This window comes from Peromyscus californicus, unplaced genomic scaffold (assembly GCF_007827085.1).
Source record: "Peromyscus californicus insignis strain IS unplaced genomic scaffold, ASM782708v3 Scaffold_24__1_contigs__length_46423439, whole genome shotgun sequence".
NCBI classification, from domain to species: Eukaryota; Metazoa; Chordata; class Mammalia; order Rodentia; family Cricetidae; genus Peromyscus; species Peromyscus californicus.
Window position 1 is genome coordinate 32,181,167 of NW_026294535.1, and position 18,942 is coordinate 32,200,108.

General features: G+C 43.9%; 1 protein-coding gene across 1 annotated transcript in view; it reads right to left on the reverse strand.

Moving 5' to 3' along the window:
- Tph2 (tryptophan hydroxylase 2) overlaps positions 1 to 18,942 on the reverse strand; it is a 102,469-nt gene that overhangs the window by 75,409 nt on the left and 8,118 nt on the right. Inside the window, exon 5 of the mRNA XM_052753384.1 lies at positions 13,193 to 13,260. Coding sequence (XP_052609344.1) covers positions 13,193 to 13,260 — 68 coding nt within the window. The remainder of the gene's footprint in view (positions 1 to 13,192; positions 13,261 to 18,942) is intronic.

Here is an 18,942-nt window from a genome sequence, read left to right on the forward strand (position 1 = left end):
GCAAGCTGTAATTTTAAGTGTTGAAAAAAATACGGTTGTGCTCCAGGAAGTCAGAGAGAGAAGTATTTGTCTTACCTCATGCTTGCCTCGTGTATTCTGAGCTATGGAAAATGCAACCTGCCACCCAGGTACACCCAGGTAGGCATAATTTTCACCAAAGAAGAAAAGATGTGAAAACTCCAAAAGACACAGAAGTCTAAACACGACTAAATATCAGAGATGCTTCTCTGGCTAGATAACCTGATATGCCGAAATATTTTCAAAGACACCGGACACAATGATGTGGTGACATCTCCCATGGAAGGAAACTGGTAAGTGTTTGCAGCAACTCAACCTGCAGCTGAGTTATGCCAGGATCCCTCTAGGTCCAAGTGGTCTGGCATGAGGTAACGTGGGAGGGAGAGAGCACGATGACTAAGCCACCCCAGAGAATGAATACAAAGGCACAGACATTTTCAACGACCCCCCTTAGGCCTGTCAGGTAAAGAGCGTTTGTGATCACATATTTTATTTGCTTTTGCAAATGGGTTTTGCGCACATGAATCTTCGTAAATGAGTCTGTGGACCCTAAGGAACTTTTTATACGGTTGCAAATAAAATTGTTGGTTTTGTTTTGTTCACATTGTTAATATTGGAGCTTCCTTTAAAGGAACGTAATGAAAATAAACCACTGTGCCTCAGCATCCTGGGGAGAGGGAAGATTTAACTCCTGGAAATGGGGTGGGGGTGGGGGAGCGTGGGGGTGGGGTGTATTTTGTTTTGTCCTGTGCTCCATAGGTCAGGGCTTCCTGCCATGTCCTCACCCTGCAGAAGGGCCTCTTCCCAGTACAGAGGAGAGATTTTCATCTACAAAAACTACCACGGGATTAAATATCAACAAGCAACAACTATGGACTTAGCATCCATCAATATGCTCACGTTCAACATGCACACAGAGGTTAAGCTCAAAAGTTCCAACACAGAAAAGAACTAAAAGTCCCAAGTCACCAATGGCAGGCAACCACCGAGACCACTAAAATGAAGGTATGCAGAGCTAGATTTCCTCAGAGCTCTAAATTTAATCTGGTTTGTCTTGTAACTTAGCTAGCAGAGAGAGAGAGAGAGAGAGAGAGAGAGAGAGAGAGAGAGAGAGAGAGAAAGAGAGAGAGAAATGTTGCCAACTTGTGGCCTTGTGGCCCTGGCCCTTTTTTGGTAGATAATAGGAGAATGGTTAATTTGACAGTTCACAGCCTTAACCAAGTTTATCATAGCAATCATCCCTTATCTGCCCATTTAACTGAAACAGTAATGATAACATGGTGACTCATTACATAAACTATGCTCGTTTTATAGGAAACTATTAATATCCCCATTATATGGTTGAGAAAACTGAGGCCAAACAGCTCTTAGGTGGCACAGCAAGGACTCAGAACTGGCAAACCCAGCTCTATAGACCTCATTATCTCTCCCCCCAGTTCCGCCCCCGCATCTGCCTCTGCCTCTCCCTCCTCCTCTTGGGTCTCATGAAGTCCAGGCCAGTATCAAACCCCTCTACAGCTGAGGATAAACTTCAACTTCTGATCCTCCTTCCTACTACTACTATATGCAATGTATGTGATGCTGAGACTCAAACCTGGGCCTTCATACATGGTAGGCAAGCACCCTACCAACTGAGCTACATCTCCAGCCCCAGGACTCAATCTTTTAATGATTTATTATTTCATGTATGTGTGTGTCCCTGAGTATATGTATATACACCACATATGTGCAGATACCTGGCAAGGACAGAAGAGGGCATCAGATCCCCCTGGAACTGGAGTTGCAGGCGGTTATGAGCTGCCCAGTATTGCTGCTAGGCACTAAAGCTGAAGACCACCCCGCCCCCTTAATCAACGCAACTCAGTGCAAGGTGACTATCCAGTACGTATCCAAAACTGGGGTTTGGCTTTCTGTTTCCACAGTTGCAAAACCGAAGCCTGAACAGGATGCTGTTTGAAAAGCACAGGACCACTGCCTAGTACCTAATAGATACTCAGCATTAGCTGACTCCCTGCCTCCGGGTATATAAAATGAATAAAATTTCATCACTTCCCTGCAGGGTTGGGAATAGGCCTGGAGATGACAAAACAGCTCCATTCCATATAAATCCTTTCAACGCTCGGACAGGACTTGTAGAAGCAATTTGAATCCTTCGTGTTCACAGAAATCATTTTAAAGTAAAAATATCCCTGCCTCTTTCTCTGCGAAACACATTAGAATCTGGTGCACCCCTGTCCCTGTCAGTGAGTGACACAAGGCCACACTGAGTTAATGTTTTCCACAGCTGAGGGAGCCATTCTCTAATCAGACAACATCCCACCGCGGTATTCACACACACCTAAAAACCCACCAAGCCCCAAAAATGGAAAAGCAAAACCTTTTTTTCCCCCAAATCAATCTCCTCTTTTGTCTTTTCTTGCAATTCTCAGTCTCCCTTCCTTTTAGTCATTTAGCTAAACTTCAGGTAGTGGGAAATATTTGGCATGAAAATAATTCTCCCATAAAGCCTACCATCATTTAAATCCTTGCAGGAACTGTGCGTTTGAAATAGGCTGAGACGTCTGTAAAGAGCAGACTTTTTTGCGCCGTGCCTTGGAGAGTTTAAAAGCCTGGGTCATTTCCTCACACCGCTCTTCTCAGCCTGCATGAGGTACCACCTAAGTCAAATAGAAGTCACCATGCAGTTTTAAAAGGGAAAAAAAAAAGGTGGGGGGGGGGGGGGGGCTTGTGGGCAAAGACACTGAGATTCTATGAAAGAGGAATTCCTGAGCCTCTAATGTGACCCTCCCTCAGAAAACGAGCCTTGTCATCAGGGAAATGACCCCAGAACTACAAATATTTGGGTTTGCTCTACTTTTCAATTTACCGCTCCATTTCAGAGAAATTAAAGCATCAACAACTAGTGTTTATGCAGGAGGCAAAAGGAGCCAAACAGCCACATATATCTCAGTTTCATTCAAAACCTGGGAAGGCAAATCAATGAAGGATAATGGAAAAGGATAAAATTAGCCCAGGCAGGGAAGAAGCATATATTTGCTCCTAAGGTGACTCTTCTCAAAAAAAAAAAAAAAAAAGAAAGAAAGAAAAAAAACAAACAAACAAACATTAAAACTTTCACATTAAAGGACAGCCCCACGGTTCATCAAGGTGACCGTCTGCCAGGAAAACTGACGAAGAAAACATCATTATTTATTTAAACAAAAACTTGCAACCCCCAAATCAAGTCGGTCCCTGTTGAGAAAGCTTAACGCTCCCTCCCATTCTTCCCACCATCTATTTGTTATGTTTCCAATTAAGATTCGCCTACCTAAAAATAGGTAAAGTGGCACTCATGACTCCAGTTCATAATGTGTTTCTTTAAGCTACGTTCTGAAACCAAGCAGGATCCATAAATCATGTCTCTTCTCGCATGAAATGAGAAATGCTAGGGTCAACTAAAATTTCTGGGAAAGGTGGAGGGGGAAAGCCACCCCAGTTATGTTTCTGTAAGTTGCAGTAATTACAGGTGCCTCTTAGGAAAGGCATCAGGAATTCTCCAGGGCAAACACAAAGCTCCACTGTCAGAGCTACCGGGGAGGAGAAACCCCAGTATGTACAGTCCTCAGTCCCCGAGGTGACTCTCTGCTGCTCCTGGCCCCGTAGACAGCCTTCCTCTGCCTCTGCTCATCTTTCCTTTAGAAACTGCGGGCTGCCCCCTGCTGAATTGTGCAGTGAATGAGAAGATTTCAGAGACCTGAGAAAGGAAAGGAAAAGCTAGCTTGGAAGTCCAGGATGTTCATTCCGGAGCACACCCCTCGGGATTTACGTACGCATTCAAACACTCACCACTGCCTGTATATTACTGAGCTTCCTTTCGACATCCCTTAGTATCGGGTGACGTGGGTCAGGAAGAGGGTGTAGTGGATAGCTGTTCTATCTATGACCTTGAAGCACCACCCCTAGAGATGTAGCAGGTAACTGCCCTACCTACCTATGACCTTGAAGTACCTGCCCCTGGGTCGTGGCTTGGGGCTACCCTTAAGACCTGAGATGCAGTTAGGCTCTCCCTTCTCTCCCTCATGGGCTTGGATGCAGGACTGACTCAGGCGGCGGAAACAGCGTTCCAGAACCTGCAACAGTTCTGTTCTGTACAGTGAGTTTTTCTCCCCTAATAAATTCCTTTGCCCTTTAAGTAGACTCGGTGGATTTCTCGCTTTAAGAGGGAGTAGTGAGTATTTCCCCTCTGCTTTGCTAATCCCAGCACTCGGGAGGCAGAGACAGGCGGATCTCTGTGAGTTCGAGGCCAGCCTGGGCTACAGAGTGAGTTCCAGGAAAGGTGCAAAGCTACACAGAGAAACCCTGTCTTGAAAAGCCAAAAGAAAAAAAGAGAGAGAGAGAGAGAGAGAGAGAGAGAGAGAGAGAGAGAGAGGGAGGGAGGGAGGGAGGGAAGGAGAGAGAGAGAGAGAGAGAGAGAGAGAGAGAGAGAGAGAGAGAGAAAGAAAGAAAGAAAGAAAGAAAGAAAGAAAGAAAGAAAGAAAGAAAGAAAGAAAGAAAGAAAGAAAGAAAGAAAGAAAGAAAGAAAGAAAGGAAGAAAAAATTAGAATCAACACAACTCATGTTAAAAAAAAGAAGCCCTTTCCTCACTCTCCCCGGGTGAGCCCATACCTTGTGCCCAGGCTCACCCAAATTGAATGTGCCTGTTGGATTGGCAACTACACTTTTCAAATATGCTAGCTCCATTTGGGGCTGTTTTTGTTGTAGGGTCTGTTTTTCTGGGTAATTAGATGCAGAGCCAATCACAAAGGGTGCCGTTTTATAAATCAAAAAAAAAATCATAAATAGGATAGAAACTAGTGAAGAAAACATGTGACAATCCCTGTCAATTGTTTCGGCTGTGTTTATTTCTACTCATTCTCTATTCAGGGGGGTCGGACATTGGGTGGGAGGAGACAATCTCACAATCTAAAACAGCTGAGGAAAGCCACTACACAGGATTGACTTGTAGGCTAAAGCCAGATAGATGTCCTCCAGCTACCTACGAAAGACCAGGTAGGTAGCCTTGAAGTCACGCGGAGCTGATTGGAACACTGACTACAGAAAGTTCCAAGGTGAATTAAATTCTAACAAGAACTGTGCATTTCAACTACACTGAGACTTTTGTAGAGAACAGAGTAATTTTTTTTTTAAATGCCAGACCCCTTGGTTCTGTTGGTGCTATTTTCAACACGTGCTAAGTCAAGTGGAAGTGGCCACAGACACTTCAAAACAAAATGAAAGAAAAATAAAAGGTGTGGCATTCTGGGCAAAGATAGACATTTAAATTCTACAAAATAGTCTCCAAGAGGGTTGACCCTTTTTTGAAGCCGTTCCAAACAGCCAGGAAATCGCCCCACTGGTGCTAACACTTGCTCTAAGTTCTGCTGTTCAATTTAGCGCTCTATTTCTGAGGAATTCAAACATCACCAACTGGTACTTGAGCAGGTGATAGGTCTTTTGTTTCTTGGTGTCTCAGAACATGAGTTCCCCCTCATCTTCAGGAGGTATAATGATGACGTCTACCTCAAAGCCGGCTTGAAAAGTTAAATGACAGAATGCCAGTGGACTTGCTTGGCACAATGCCCAGCTCTTGGTGGGAACTGAATAAAAGGATGATGAAGATTCCTGACTATGTGAGCTGAGAAACCAACCTATAATAAACATCTGCCTATCATTAGCCAATCAGTAATGAGTACAATATGGTCTAGTCCCAAGCCAAACCCTCCAGCCTTAGCCTAGCTTTGACTCGCAGCCTGATAGTGAAGAGGGTCTTCTTCAGAGTGAAGAATTGTTTGTTTATTTAAAAGAAGCTAAAAAACTGTTCCTGCATGCAATTATTTTTTTCACAACCTCCAAAAATCTAGGGAAGCTAGAGCATAGATTTCTTTCTTTTCTTCTCTTTCTTTTTTGTTTTGTTTTTTGTTTTGTTTTTTTTGTTTTTTCGAGACAGGGTTTCTCTGTGTAGTTTTGGTGCCTGTCCTGGATCTCCCTCTGTAGACCAGGTTGGCCTCGAACTCACAGAGATCTACCTGGCTCTGCCTCCCAAGTGCTGGGATTAAAGGTGTGCGCCACCACCACCTGGCTAGATTTCTTAACTCAACCACTTCAGAGGTCATTTCTTCATTTAAATGAGCCTTAAAATTGATTATATAGAACCAAGGAACCATTAGCAATTTAACATGTGATAATAATAACAACAATATCTATCACAGAATAATATTCCCTGAAGCCTGCTAACAATTGATAGTTCTCTCAAATATACAAGACAGTGATCACAATTTTTAAGGTAAGAGCACTGGAACCAAGAGATCATTGCTCATGGCCACAGTACTTGTAAGTGTTGGGTGGGAATTCAAACCCGGTTCCAAGGAACTCTGAAGTCTACACGATCTGACGCACTCTCGGTGACATGGCTCTACCTCCACTGTCTCCGGGATTCTTTCTGCCCATAGAACATTCTAATAATCCTGTTATCACTCACCATGGCAGAGCAACTGCAGAGGGTCCCGAAGAAATGGGTTATAAGCAAAATGCATGTGGTACCAACCCCCAAAAATGGTCCACAAAGAACCTGACACCTCGCCATCCCGCGTTCAAGGTTGATTTGTGAGGCCAAAAGAATCTTGCCAGAATGACACTATGTCATTCTCAAGACTAGATTATAAAAGGCATCCTGGAACCGGGATGTGGTTCAGCTGGTGCAGGCTTACCTAGTAGCCCACGCTCCTAAATCCTATCCCCAGAAAGCACGTTGGCATATACCCATAATCCCAGGGAAGCAGTAGCAGGAGGTTCTAAATTTGAAGGCCAGGTTAAGGCATTTGCTATCAAGCCAGACACCCTGAATTTGACCCATGTGACCCACATGATAGAAGGAGAAAACTGATTTCTACAAGTTGTCCTTTGACCTCTCCATACACGCTATAGCACACCTATGCCATACATAATTATCACACATGGATAGCACAGATACACACAAAATAAATATAAACTTTTTTTAATTAAAAAGGTCACCCTCAGCTACATAGTGAACTCGAGGCTAACCTGGGCTTCATGAGACCCTGCTGGTCTAAAGAAAAACAATAGTAATTTTTAAAAGACGTTGCACATTCTGGCTTGCTCTCCTGCTTGCAGAACTTGATTTGGGGGCTGTCGACTGAGATACCATGAAGATGTCTAGGCAGCCCCATGGACAGGTCACATTGCGAGAAACTGAGGCCTCATTCCAACTGCCCTCTGGCAAACACCCTGGAGGCAGAGCCTCCAGCCCCACCCAGGCTTGGGATGCCTGTAGCCTTGCCAAACTCTGTTTCAACTCCTGATCCAGAACCACCCAGCTAAGCTGCTTCCCAATTCCTAGCACTTACATACAGTGCGGAACAAGAAATATCTGTTGTTTCAAGCCACTAAATTTGGGGGGAATTTGTCATGCAGAAATAAGTCGCTAACACAGCATAAAAATCAAACAGAGGTCAAGACAAAGGAAACCTTAGTCAAGGGAAAGAGAGCAAACAAAAGGTAATAAAAGGGTTTGGCACACTCTGACAGAAGGCAGAGAATGGTTGAGACACTAGTATCAGTTCTATGGATTTCCTTAGTGCCATTCTACGTGTTGAGTCTACATTTACTTGCATAAGCAGTCCAACAATCCTATAAAGTAGCTCCAGAATTCTTTCCATTTTGCAGAAAGCAAATTGAAGAGGAAACATCCTAAACAACGTGTCCAGACCAGTCAATAGATGAACTGGAAAGCTGGGATTTCCTTCTCGGGTAGGAAAAGAAGTGTTGGGATACAGCCAGGGCCCCCAGGGTGGTGTCTGTGTAAGTCCCAAGACTTTGGTGGGGTTCGCAGACCATTCTAATGATGAGGCTCATTATACAGCAATGCCCTGTTTGTTTCATTTAATCATCAAAATACTCCCAGAAGAGGAGCAGTGAAGTTTTTTTTTTTCATCTCCATTTTACAGAGGATATAATTAAACCTAAGAAATTTAAGAAACTGGGTGGTGGCGGCGGCGCCGCGCGCACACACACACACACCCCTTTAATCCCAGCCCTTGGGAGGCAGAGGCAGGTGGATCTCTGTGAGTTTGAGGCCAGCCTGGTCTATAGAGTAAGTTCCAGGACAGTCAGGACTACACAGAGAAATCCTGTCTTGAAAAAATAAAAATAGGAAGGAAGGAAGGAAGGAAGGAAGGAAGGAAGGAAGGAAGGAAGGAAGGAAAGAAGCCGCATGTGGGTCCCTGAATTTGTTACCAAGAGTGTTATTGGGAAATGGGGTGGGGGTTCCAATCCTAAATTAGGTCTGGAACTATGACATGCTGAACCCTCCCTACTAACCTCGCCTGGGGACCAATTTACTCCTCAGATTCCTGGGGTGTGCATGGGGGAAGTGTTAAAAAAGGAGACAGCCTGAGCCAGTGTGTCACCTTAATTTCAACCGGGAGAAATCACATTTATATCAAGGCAGAACCATACTACTGTTGGAGATAAAGTTAAGCAAACAACAGTGGTATAATTAAAGTCAGAGCTTGAGGCCTCCTTCCAAGAGAATAAAATTGAAATAGCTACCATTAGCCCCACCAAAAATATGATTTAATTAAATATGCATGCACATTGTTGAAGAGTAATCATTAAACCAGCCTCCAAGGGGGGAAAATGTATTTGCTGGTTAATTTAAAAATAAATAAATAAAAACTGTATTACTGATTTCTCCCCCCATCTCGCTCCCCAACAATTCAGTGTAGAAATTCAGCCGGGTTAAAATATGAAGGTACCGATGACAGAAAACCTAGAGATTCTGACTCGCCTAGGAGCTGCACTCCTAAAGAAAGCTACCCTTTCTCCCTCTACATGCAGTCTGCCCTACACACACACACACACACACACACACACACACACACACACACACACACACCCCACTTCCTTTTCTGTGGAACTACAAGTCTACAGTTCCCATCACATCATTGAGGGACACGCCCCCCCCCCCCCCCCCCCCCCCCCCTTAGTTGAGTTTTTATTTGAGTTGGAGAGAACAGGATGTGATCTGCATGCCAGAGGTTAGTTAGTAAGGTGCCCTCCTGGTCTGGGTGTGTTCGTTCTCAGGTCTGCCATGAGGACTAACGCTTTACACTAATGACTGTTTCCTATGCTATTATTGGTGAGGCAATTAAGCTTGCAGACACTGAGCGGAGGGGCCTGTCTGCAGGCGGCCGCGGGCATCTGGGTAATCAATCAAGTTTCTCAGCTGCGCTGTCAATCAGAACTGTGCCTGAGTGGCATCTATTGACGGTTCTCAGCACGCGGCCGCTTTTCTGCTCCCTCACCTCTTTGGAGTTCACGGTAATATGGACTTGGAACCTGCTGTTATTCCATCATAGAGTGGAATTTTTTCATTTTTCTCTGCTTGTGTTGATTCTCCCCTCCCCCTGCTTTATCCTTTCAAGACTATCATAAAAAAATATAGTATTCAACACAAAAATCCCCCAGAAGGCTTCTTGGCTGTGGTTTCAATATATATTATTCTGTATCTCATTTCTCTTCCGACCCCCTCAGACTGCAACCGGCGATCCCTTCAACAACCTCAAAACACCTGTACTCCATCTCTTTCTATGTTTCTGACCAAGTACCTACCACCACTCCGCAGGGTCCAGGATGCCCTGCCTGGTCACCAACAGCAAATTGTTCTCTCCATGTCAGACAGTACCTATTTTTATTTTTTATTGAACATTGACAAATTATAATTGTGTGTGTTTATGAGGTATAAGGTAATGCTCTAAATCATGTTTGGGTACTTTTCCTTTATTCCTTCAATCAGAAACTACATCCTCCCCATTGGCCAGTATTTCCCCCGCTCCACTCCATCCCCAAAGGTCCTGATTGTGTCATCAAACTTTGGCAGGTACCTCATGTGCTGAGTTTTCAATACTACCCTAATTTCAAATAATCTGGTCCTCGGACCAGGACTCCCAGTTTGGGCTTGCAAAATCTGGTCAAAGTACACTAAAAGGAGATTATTTTAAGTAACTGGAGTACCAGTGCATTTCAACAATGTACACTCACAAAATCATCAGCACCAAAAACCACCTAGCTCAATGAGAAATCGCACCTTCATGTTCTGTAAACAAAAAAGGAATCTTAGGCCCATTTGGAATTTCTTAGTATCTGTGCCTCTCCTCCACCTGGCTATAGTAGGTGTGGGAGCCCAAAAGTATGAGGGCTCGTGCGCGCGCGCGTGCGCACACACACATACACACACACACACACACACACACACACACACACACACACACACACATGTACATGAGTGGGCTATCCTTTACCCATCCTCAGACTCAGGCAAACCTTGGCTATACTAGTATGGGGAAATTCAGTATTAAAGTGAAATCTTTTGCTCTCTACTCTGCACAAGTCCCGGGGTCGTGTTCTCTTGGCTTAACAACTCATAAGTAACTTCTTCACTCTGTCCATTCACAAGCAGCACCCACGACAACTGCCAATTTGTTACCAGTCTCTTGACAGCTTCTTTCACACATGAAAAATGGGAGTATAATCTCTTTTTATGAAATCTCTCCATGAAAAGGACCGTTGTCAGCACAAAAATAATCAGTTTACCCAACAGTATCTTAATGAGCAAGCAAAGCGGAGCATCCAGACAGTAATAACAACTGACACACTGAGCCCTGATCAGGGTCCAGGCATGGTGCCAAGCACAGCACATACATCCTCTTTTTTACATCCCTGCTACACCCTGTCAGATGGGGCCAGCTGACAGACATGCTGCGCAGATGAAAGAGCTTGAGGATACAGCAGAGCCAGCTCTCCATCCCAGACTGGCCGGCTCCAGTTTCAAAATACTGTTACTCTGCTTACACAGGCTAGCCTCGGCACTCTCCGAGGAGCAGGTTTTGATCTTCCTGGATTACGAACTCTCTGGGGTAAATGCTCCTTGATTGGCTCTCTGCCTTACCAAGCAGTGCTCAGCTATAGCATGCTCTCCCCTGGTATGGGAGAGAAGAGCCCTTCTCATTCTCCGGGATGGCAGAGAGGGTTCTGGGAGTCTGGTCTCTGTAAAGTGGCGAATTGGCAGCTTCCTGCCTAGCTCAGGCTCCTGCATACTCAGTTGTTGTAAGAGTTCAGTCCTTTGGGTCTGGACTCTCACCATCCAGCACCCTGGACTCCTCATGCTAGGTTCTGAGGTACCCAGCTTCTGCCAGTCCTTCTCCAATGAACATGAAACTTCCACCTGCTCCAAACTCTGAGTTCTGCTTGAGACACAGATCAGTGTCACCTTTTAGCTGTGGGAGGTGACAGAAGCTAAATGTTGTTTCACTTTGACCATCTCACCCCCTAACCCTTACCCTCTCTTCTCCATGTAAATATACTTCCTTCAAGCCAATGTCTCCGTTATCAGTCTTCCTTGGGACATATCCCCCACCAAATCTGTTCGTCTTTGCCCAGTGTAGGGCTCTTCAAAGAAGTAGTAACATTTAAACTAATCCTTTCATCATTATGCCCACAAAATGCTGGGTTTAAATCACATATAGCAATATGTATAATATATTACATATAGCATCTATTATAAAAAAATTTTTGTTTTGTTTTATATGCATGGTAATTTTGCCTGCGTACCATGTGTGTGCGGTGCCTGTGGAAGCCAGAATGTTTTTTAGTCACCTATTTTCTCTAAGAGAAAAGACTGCCTGGCACTGAGCTGTGACTATCTCCCGGACAGATCATGCCCCCAAAGGAATACCTTCCTAGACCTCCTCAAAGATCTGTGATCCTATTACACAGACAGTCTATAAGCCAGAGAAAACCCATCTAAGGACCGACAACCACTCATTGGGGCTTCCTCTGGACAGTGACCTCAGTCCACCAGATCCTCTCCCGGCTATCTGACTGGGATACTCTGGGACACAGGATTAGAGAGCAATGTCAGGGTAACAGGGGTCATGAGACAGGGGTTGGCCATGGAGAGTCATGTGTTGATGTAGAAGGTCGGTCACAGCATGGGGGAAGACACTGCCTGAAGCAGAGAAGACACTGTAGAACAACATGGGCCGTGCAGTTCTAGTTTTTATAAACATGATTTCTTAATAAGCACAATGGGAAAAGGATGAAGGCTGCCTGGGCCTTAGGAGTAGAGAGGGACATGTTTCAGAGTATGAAGGGAAATTGGGAGTGAATAAACTGTTTGTCCAATGAGAGAAAGGAGGGAAAGAAGAAGGGGTAAAGAGAAGAAATAGGAAGAGGGGAGGAAAAAGCAGGCAATGCTGATGTCCTCTAGAGTAGGCATGACATCCTAAATCCTCATCAACGATAAATTTGCCCTCTGACGTCAGTTAAACTCCTTAACGAGTCTCAACTAAAGTAAGAGAAAAAAAAAATCTTTCCCCTGCCAGGCATGAATTTACATTTTGTTCCAAAGGCAAAGTTTATAATGTTGATCGTAGAAAAGAAAAAAGAAAAAGAGAGGAAAGTGGTGGTCTCAGAGTCCTACCAGTGAGGGTGGCATGAACAAAAGGGCCCAGCGCTCATTCTGTTGTTCCAAGCAAAGCAAACAGTAAACACGCACCTTGATGCCAACCCCACACTCAGCCCGTCACTACCGCCGATCACCATTTGCGATACAGTCCTCACTCCAACTTCATCCCAAGCCCGCTGTCCCTGTTGTGGGATTATTAAACTCTTCCATAAGCCATCCCATTTGTGGGATAGTTTCCTTTCCCCGGAAAGCAAACACGTTTTAGTTCCATGCTGGCTGTTTGTGGGAGTCTTTTGCCCATTTTTGCCTAATTCTCTCCTTTTATCGGGAAAGCTGGGCACTGAAATGAGTTATTGAAAAGTCAAAGTCAACCCAGAGCACCGTTTTGTTCGAGCCTTTGCGGAGTGAATGGCAATGGCTCCTTGCCTTGACGAAACTGCAAATACAGTAGTGTCAACGTAGCGCTTGGCATGTGGACCACAGATGTCTTATCACAATTATACCTGGATGTCAAACATTGGCGTTGGTATTGAAAGCCGAGGGAGTTGGAGAGGGTTTAAGATGGGTCGTGTCTGTCTTCTGCAAGAGTTCAAGTGAAGACAGCACTATTTTAACCCAGCAGGGGTTGTTCCTAACTAGGCATTGACAAGAAAGAGTTATGCAGGTACTTACTATTTATAACCCATGGCCACATCCACAAAATACTTCCTCCTCTGTCGATAGACATTGTCCTTAAATCCCTTGAACAGAAAAGAGATTAAGTTATTTAACAAAGTGCCGAAAAATTAGCCACAGAAGGCCTAAAAGAAAATCACTTTGGTGTTTATTGAGTGTTCAATTCAAATGTAAATCTTATCCTCAAATGACCGGCTGGATGACACAGGCAAATGCGAATTGTGCTTACAATAAAACCTCTTTCCATTTGGATCTACTAATTTGGGATCTCTGGGAATTCAGGCCAGAGTTTACCTTTCCACTAGGCAAGGGGCATGGCTTAGTTAAGTAAATGAATATTTTGCACACACAGTATCTTTAGGTTTTCAAGTATCATTTGCAATCAATTGATCTTAGTAACAAGTTAATCTTAGCCTACTCATTAAAATAGGTTTAACAGGTTTAACTAAATTTTAATTGCTGTGTGTAAATAACTAATAAACGTAACATTTATTAAAGAGTCACTCTGAGTACTTATCAGATCCCCAAATTAGCACAAATTAAAGACGTTTTGCTGTACTTTATGATCACACCATGTAACACTAGGAAGAGCCTCATGCACAAGGGAGGTTAGCTCCATCCATTGCACCGAGGGACTCTCAGTCATGAATGTGTCTTAGCTAATTGCAAGATTTTTACCTAAACTATAAAATAGTAACTTGAAAAATATTTTTATCTAACCTCATTCACTTGGGAAATTAAATATGAGTCTGTCATTTTTCAGTCAAGTGGACTCCTAAGAAGACTTCCTGTTCCACTTCCTGGTCTGCTCAGCCATCTCCCCTCACATGGGCGGACTTCTCGTTTTTTCCTTCACACAGAGACAACCAGTTCTTTCTGGACTTGTTTCTTCATGGTGTCAAAAAGTCCTGGAGGAACTGTGTCTATTTCTTACTTGTATTAAGCCTGTACCACCAAGACAAGCTGTGGGAGACCAGCGCCCACATTTATTTACCCCAGGGACTCTTGAAGAGTGAGGGATAAGAGATTTAGATAGAAATAAAGAGGGGAGAGAAATAGAAACACAGGATAGCCTCGGGTGGGCCTGGATCCTTATCCACCGGCCCAGAACTTTATTCCAAAGGGCTTTTTATAACAATGCCAAGGGGCGGGGCAAAAGACCTCCCCCTTGCTAGATACAGTCAAGTGTAGACCCTTCCAAACACCTGGTACTCAGACCCGTGGACCAATCAACCTCTTATGCAGCCCTGCTGGGTAAAGCCACTAGGAGACCTAGGTGGGATCCAACAACAAGCAAGAGTGTAGTCTGCAGGAACCATAAGATTCAACGGTAAAAGAGGTACCCACAAGGGCTTAGGCTACCGAAGTAGCAATGTAGACACTTCTGCAAGGTAGGATGTTCAAAAGGAACACAAATTCATTTAAAACAGCCCAGTTCTCTTGTCTAGCTGAAAGAGAAAGGGCCTCAGGGCCAGGAATCTTCCTGGGGCTGTGTGTTGGACATGGCTGAAGAATTACCTTACTTTTGGAACAGTAAGAGTTAGTAATGGAGGAGGGAGAGAAGTGCCTCCTCAGATTACTCTAAGACCCTGTAAAAATGAGGTATCCCGCTGGGCGGTGGTGGCGCACGCCTTTCATCACAGCATTCAGGAGCCAGAGCCAGGTGGATCTTTGTGATTTCGAGGCCAGCCTGGTCTACAGAGCGAGTTCCAGAACAAGCACCAAAACTACACAGAGGTATCCCACACACAGTAACCAGCATTTTCCTCCTCCTTGGGCTTAGAATTCAGGCTGTTTAAACAAAGGCTCTTAGGCAGGCTTATAAAACCCTAAAATGCCTATAGACAAAGCTTGTGACTATAGTTACCACATTTACAAATGGGTCTTTGGCCTAAATAAAAGATCTCCTCCTGCAGAGGGTAGACAGAATCCTGCTGGAAAGTGGGTTCTTCACTCACTAGTAAAACAAGCTACCTGGGGTAGGGGAAACTGAAGAATTCCAAGCACATTTATGATTCAAAATGAAAGTAGGCCATGAAAAGAGGAAAAAGTCCCATGAAAAGCATAGCATCTGTCCCCTGGTTCCTGCCAGGCTGGACACCATGGCAACTGCATCATAATCTGCTGGCTTCCAGGAGAATCTCAACGCTCTCCTCAGCAAACACCTGCACCTTTTCCAGGGACGCGCGAGAGAGATTTCCTCATCATGCCTCATTAGCCTAGAGTGGCAGTGATTACACAAATGTGGTGAGGGATCCAGAGCCTCCTGGATTCATCCATGGACTGGCAAAGTAAGAGATGCTAGCGAGCTGAACCAGCCATTCCAGACACAGCATTTTTGGCCACCCATTCTGAACTGAAGCCAGGGATAGGGTACTGGATAAAATACAAGATGCCCAGTTAAATTTCAATTTCAGGTGAATGACAAGTTTTTCCAATTTTACTGGTCAACCTTATATATTTATTCATATAAAAAAAATCTGGTTACACTGGTACCCAGAGAGAGCCTCCTATACAACCCCACCCCCAAATTAAATCAAAGGGAACTGAAAACTCAGCCTGAACCCTAATGTACCCACTTTAATTTATGCTGCCACTCAAGCATCTCCAACAGCTCGACCCCGGTGTGATATTAGAACCATTTGGGGAATTTTAATAATACTTCAAACCTGGCCCTTTCCCCAGAGGTTCTGATTTAAGCTCTGAAGAGTGAGGACATAATAGTCCTCCCCATTTTTTTTTTTTTAATTTCCCACAGGTGATTGAAGTGGGACTCTAGGGCTGAGACTCACTGAGCTAGGACATTAATTCTCACCCTTTGATCACATCGGAATCTTCTACAGACCATTTTCCACACAGACACTCCAATCCGTTGGTGGAAAGCCTCCTTCCCTGGGCTCCTGCCGGGGTGACTTGAGGTTTCATTTATCTCAAGAGTGGAGATGTCTTGAACCACACCTTGGAAGACCCTTCCTGTCTAGGCCCTGGCAAGTCAAAAACGTGGACCCATATCCCCCAATGTGAGCCTCAGCTGGGAACTCTCAAGAAATACAGACTCTTACGCCCTAGGAAGCCATGCCTATATTTCAAAATTCCCAGGCAATTGCTCTGTCTATTAAAATTTGAGAGCCATGGGCCCATATATTTATCACTTTCTCAAAGCAGCGTTGTTCCAGGCTTTTTCTTTTGGGCCACCAATCAGCTCCCAAATCACAACACAGAGTCTTACTATTAGTTTTGAATGCTCAGCCTAGCTTAAGCACATTTCTGGCTAGCTCTTTTAACTCAGATTAACCTGGTTCTCTCTATCTGCTTCTTGCCTCAGGGTTTATTATCTTTCTGACTTCTGTATATCTTACTTTCACTGCTTCTCTGGCTGCTGGCTGGTGTCTGCCTGGCTTCTTGCCCTGGGCATGTCCCTCCTTCTCTCCTTCTTCTCTCTCATTTCTCTTGTTCTTCTAGATTGCTCCTCCTATTGATTCTCTCTGCCTGCCAGCCCCACCTATCCTTCTCTGCCTAGTTACTGACCGTTCAGCTCTTTATTAGACCAATCAGGTGCCTTAGGCAGGCAAGGTGAAACAGATGCCACCTATCTTTACATCATTAAACACGCATCCTTACATCATTAAACAAATGCAACGTAAACAAAAGGAACACACCTTTACACAGGTAAAGTAACAGTCTATAGCCTAAACCAATGTAACACATCTTTACCTAGTTAAAATAATATTCCACAACACAGCATGATTTATATTCCAAGCCCTCCCTGAACTGTCCCATGGCAAGAGTCCCTGTGTCTATCTTAAAACTGTAATCATCCTTAGATGTAAAAAAGTGCTTAGACAACTCCACCCATCTACATCAAATACAAGCTCACAAAAGCACCAACTTGCCAATATCCGATTTTGCATAATGAACATTTGGTGTGCTTATAAAAGCGCGTATATGTGGTTTAAAAATGACAAGAGACGTAGGGGATTGCTAAGTACTTGCAATTATTTCGAGTGGCTGCACAGAAAATAAGTGGTGGTATCATAAAGCAGGTGTAATTGGGAGTGATGGAATAAAATTAAGCACAAAAAAAATTTCCTCTTGACGTGGAACACATTTTGTTCCCAGCAAGGTCAGTGGCTCCTGCAGTGGTTTCGTTCAAATGGCTGTACTCCTTCCTCCAGGTTAAGTAGTTTTGAAAACTTCACTAAGGGAGCTTTTAGAAATGGGAGGTTCTCAAAAGTCCCTCCACCGTCTATGTATTGATCTGCATGGTTTAATACAGCATCTCCTTACTGAATTTAAGCATTTCCTGTTGCCAAATTGCCTTTCGGTAGCTTTATTAACTAGGCTTTTCAAGCACACCTTTGAGAGCAATAAGAATTTTCATTTCCACTTTTTACATTAAAGAACCCTAAGGTGCAGAGGTCCATGGACCTCACCAAGGTCATTCTGCAAGTTAGCAGCTGGCATCCATGCAGTCTAGATCCTCCGAATCATTTAAATCAGCTTGCACTAATCCCAGCTCTGCTGAGACTGGGAGAGGGGAAATAACTAAGTCTTTAGTAAAGATCACTAAAGTCGCTATTTAATGGGTTTTCTGTGGTTGTTGTATGAATTACTGTGAATTTTTATGCTATGCTGCAAATATAACACACTGTATCTACATTATTTCAGCTTTTTACAAATAATGCAATACTATTAGGTGTGCTGAACCACTTATTTGAACGGTATATTTGAATTGGTTTGAATTGGTATGTTATGCCAAATAACTACTCTGAACGAAATTTTGTTCGCGTCCGCGTCGAACTTGTCGTGGATCCCGAATTGAAGAAGTGTGGATTGGTTAAAGCAGGTCCCAGGTGCTGTTGATGCTGCCAATCCTATGCTCAGACTTAGGTACCACTATTCAGGGTACAGTGATGCAATCGTAGTCTCTTTAGATTTTCTCTCCTTAACTCGTGTGAGTTTCTGTAAGCTGTTACTCTCATAACACATAACATAACATGCCTCCACTAAGCATGACAGATCTGCTAAGATTTCAGTGTTCTATCCACCCACTTCTAGACGCTGGGGGAGGGAAAAATGCTCATAATGAATGTGTATATTGCTTACTTCACTGTACTTCATTCTGGCCATAAAGAAGTTCCAGGTCTCTTGTGTTAAATAAAAACTGATATAAAATGGGGCGGGGGAGAAAAATGGGAAATGCTTACCCAAGTGTCATATTTCTCTGAAGATGGTCACTTTTATTGGAGTAGAGGAGGAAATGGTGGTAGATAGATTCAGAATAGATGTGGGAAAGGATGCCTCGTCCATCAGAGCCTTATTTTAAAGCCCTTCTGCCTTCCCATTGAGACTGAAGTCAAGCACATAACTCTGCTCTTAACTACCTCCAGTCAAGGAAAAATGGCAAGAATTTTATTCTCTCACCGAGCCCCATCACATCTAGTCTTCTCTAGTTTCCCAAAGGTGTGATCAATTTCAGTTCATCGTTCTTCCAAGGGTCACCATCTGCAAGTATATTTTAGGCTGTCTAATTCCCCACAGAAATATTCTCCAAGGCATACAGTCTCCTCCTCTACCCAACCATTTTATAAACAAACTCTATGTGAAAATGCCATCTTTCTAGCCTCCTTCCAACCAACACATGTACAGGGAAGCTTAATCATCTGAAGGTCTGCTCTCAGTCATGGGGGGGATAAATACAAAGCTGCTCTATAATAAATAAAGTGTTGCAGCGCAGACCACGCACG